The sequence below is a fragment of the Sinocyclocheilus anshuiensis genome, unplaced genomic scaffold (genome assembly GCF_001515605.1).
Source record: "Sinocyclocheilus anshuiensis isolate Anshui unplaced genomic scaffold, SAMN03320099.WGS_v1.1 scaffold1371, whole genome shotgun sequence".
Taxonomy (NCBI): domain Eukaryota; kingdom Metazoa; phylum Chordata; class Actinopteri; order Cypriniformes; family Cyprinidae; genus Sinocyclocheilus; species Sinocyclocheilus anshuiensis.
In genome coordinates this window covers 463,031-466,890 of record NW_015539833.1, presented here as the reverse complement: position 1 = coordinate 466,890, position 3,860 = coordinate 463,031, and the positions used below count along the sequence as shown (strand labels likewise).

Sequence of the window (3,860 nt, the reverse complement as noted above, 5' to 3'; positions counted from 1 at the left end):
TGGGGGATCCAGTGGGGGCGGCAGTCATATTTCAGGGTGACCGTGCCCACAACCCTCACAACCCTGCTAAAAGTGCCAGTACGTGCGCTCATTGGCGCCCCTTCAGCTGGTGGCGCCCGCCTAGCTCGCCTATGCCTAGAAACGGCCCTGACTGACGTCACCCCCAAATTTCGCAGCCCCGATCGCTACCTCATTAATTTAGACGTGTGATCAGAAATGGCGGAAAGATTACTCGATGTCGAGCTATTTTTGTCTCCCAAAGCTCATTAGGTGCGGAAGGGTGACGGTGAAAACACAGCACGCGCACGAGGGACGCGGCTCTTGTGTCTCGCGCCTTTGAGCTCAGGTTACCGCGAACGTCGCTCTGCGTCTGAACGCGTCCCAAAACACCCACTTCTGCGTTCTGGGGGAAAAAACACACTCCATCGGACACTTCGAGGGACGAACTGCTTGAAAATGTTGACCCTGTTGTCGGCTATGTACTTGGTGTCCCGCACGGCTTCGGCGCAGGTAAGACGCCTCTCCTTGACAACGGAGGCGTAAGATGCAGCATGAATGCACCAAACCTACGATTTTTCTTTAAAAACAGTCAGTATGTGGTAAAATATCGGAGCTGTATCTGAGGATTTATCCCTACCTTGCATGCTAGTGTACAATTCGCCATATATCTGATAGTTTCCATTTATAAAGCAAGTGATTTCATGCTGGAAAATCCATCTTAAGATGGTTGCTGTGTTTTGGAATGTGATAGCTGGTTTATAGCTGGCCCAAGGTAGCCAAACTAGTATTTTCCTGGTCCAAGATGGTCCAAAGTGGTCATTAGGTTTGGTCAGGCTGGTCTAAACCAGCAACATATAGCTAATCATACCAACTCAAGGGGGTCAGGCTAGTTTTAGGAACTAGTAAACCAGTCAATTGCCATGCTAGACTAGGTAAAAACCATCTTGGACCTAGAAGCCAGCTAGTATATTCAAAAACATAGTTACTAAGCAGGGATTGGTTGAATTATTAGTCTCATTCATTATGTACACCTTGAAAACCTAGTAGTGCGGGAGGGCAGCGACCTCTTTGATGATTAATTTAGGATGCTTTGGCAAGCAGAGTCCAGCACCATGGATAGCACTCTCTCCGGTCTGGATCTCCACCCTTCCAACAGCATGTTATGTAATGTTAACTTGGCTGAAGTGCCACTGTCCTGAACAGGAGCAACTATCTGCATCAAGCTGTGGCTGATCTGTAATGCTTTAGTCTAAAAGGCTATGCGTTTTGATTGAGCACACCAATGCTGCAGCTGATCACACCAGTGAAATGCAGAGGGAATCTGTTCTGGTGCTATGATAGTATAATGCATCATTTAGCTTGAAGGAGAAGGGGTCGTGGAACCCATTAAAGTCTTTTAACACTTGGAATTGTTAACCCAGGGTCATTTTTAATCCTGAGTTAGTGTAATCATGGGTTATCTTGCTCTGTTTTCACATCAGGCAAACTTTTGTCGGGGTTAGTAGCACAGTATATTTCAGAGAATATTTCTCAGTTTATGTTTATTTTTAAAGTCTGTTTCACATGTGACAACATACTCTAAAGTTGGGGAATGTTGTCACATTATATAGACATTATTTAGAGTAAGTTATGAGATTCAGTTAGATCACAATGGGAACCTGCCATTAAATATTTAATTTGCTTTTCGGCAAAATTGTAAAAATGGTAACAAATTATTGTCAAAAATTGTCATAATACTGAGATATAGCTCTTGTGACAACAAGCCTTGATCTCCCCTTTACCTTCAACACCACACTTTGGAGTTAACACTACATTTGCAAGGGATCATAACCCAGGATTTAACCCTGTAAAGCTGAAAATAATACCCTGAAAATAATAGTCTGAAAAATGTGTATGTATTTTAAGTGAAACTAAGTGAAAATCTAAAAAAACAAAAAAAAAAGGAGAAGAAGATGTGTTTTATGTTTTGTATTTGTAAATCAATGTAGATCTTTATAACAATATAGCAGACTACTTACTTCAAATTCTAGAAATATCAGTTGTCATTCTATATCTTTCAATAGTAAGATGATATTTAATTGCTTAGTTTTATGATCAAAGCTCTGTAGTTTTTATTGTTGGGGACAAAACATATCATTCAATGCAATGATGATTGAGAGATGTACAAATATAATATTCCAGATGTATCATAATTGAAATCTGTAATTAAACATGATTTTAAAAGAAAAAAGATAAAAGATGACTAGATAATCTAATCTAGTAAACCTATAAGTTGCTTCAGTCAAGTAAATGTTCATCTTGAAATATTACTAATGTTTTTCTTATGTTTGGTTTATAAAAATAATTACAAATTTCACAGCAAAAAACACATGAACCACAGCCTGAAAGGGGACGTTTTAAAAATTATACCGAAACACCTTTTATTATGAAAAATTAACCATCAATCAGACAACAGAAGGCATGCAGTAGATTGTGGCCTTTAGAGGAGAAATTCATGCATCAGATATAATACAGTAGGGTTAAAAACATGCAGACGCAGCAAAGCGCACTACAGAAGTGAAAGCACATGAGCTATTTGACCTCACTGATCTCTTTGGGAAAAGCACGTGGTCTTACATGTTTCCTGTTCAGCCAGAAAGGACATTTTCAATCAAGGACAGTGGAGTTCATGAATTGATACTTGAAAGTGAAATATCTTTAGAACATGATTACATTTTGCCATCGCACGCTACATGAGATTCTGTGTATAGATGTGCAGATGTTTCAGGCTGAATTGTGGCTGTGCTGACAGAACGGGAGCTTGTTATAGATTCTTCACACAAACTCCCAGAGTGCATGAGCATGATTTCAGAACTGAGCATTTATGTCAATAAGGATCCAAAGTATGAGTCAAGTAAAAATGCTTCTATTTTTTAATGCAATGCAAAAATGTGCATTACAAATTATATGCTTCTTCTGTTTGTCGGTTCATTCAAATGGCATAACTTTACCAAATCTGTTTCAGTTGGCTATTTGTGTTCATAGACCAATCAAGGACCCAAATTTATCACCATAACTCAATGGGAGATTCAAAACTCGACCTTAATATGCTTGTAATGCGTTATGTATGGAGTCAATTCAATGCCACATATCGGCTATTTGCAAAGGAATTGAAGTATTGCAAAAGAAAATATAAAGTTTTGCAAACAAAAAAATGAAAGTATTGAGAAAACATAAATGTGCTTTTTGCAAACAAAAATAAAGAATTGCAAAAGAAAATGAAGTATTGCGAGAAAAAAAGTTGCAAAATATAAATGAAGTATTGTGAGACAATAATAAGTTTTGCAAACAAAAATAAAGAATTGCAAAATATAAATATAAATGTAAATGAAATGCTGTTAATACACATAATTAATAAAACGAAACCATGCATGTTTTAATGCTAGTGAATAAAAGGAAACGATCCACCTGCATGCCTCTGCCCAACGACGGTGCCTTCATCAGTTGTGATCTGCATCTCAGGCCGATGACGCCAGGGAGGCGTGTCCAGGCCTGTTGTACACGCCCCAGTCCCTTGACTCCACCCCCATGTCAAAACAATGCCAGAAAGTGAAACGCGCAGAAACATGAAGCGCAAAGGGAAAAATGGTATCGCGAGCTCACACTTGACTGAAACGCAAAATAAAAGCAGCTTTGCAAATAAATTATTAGCTATGGCCATGGAAAGTATGTGTTGCAAAATCATTGCTTTTGCTCTGTTTCATTTATATTTATTTGCAAAACTTATTTTTTTCTAACAATACTTCATTTATATTTTGCAGTTCTTTATTTTTGTTTGCAAAACTTATTTTTTTCTTGCAATACTTACGAATATATGCAGT

At 38.3% G+C, this 3,860-nt stretch overlaps 1 protein-coding gene across 1 annotated transcript in view; it reads left to right on the top strand.

The window, feature by feature from the left end:
- Positions 1-161: 161 nt before the first annotated feature.
- LOC107684302 (malate dehydrogenase, cytoplasmic-like) overlaps positions 162-3,860 on the top strand; it is an 11,905-nt gene continuing 8,206 nt past the window's right edge. The window contains exon 1 of the mRNA XM_016480538.1: positions 162-510. Within this exon, the coding sequence (XP_016336024.1) occupies positions 457-510 (54 nt within the window). The 5' untranslated portion in view covers positions 162-456. The remainder of the gene's footprint in view (positions 511-3,860) is intronic.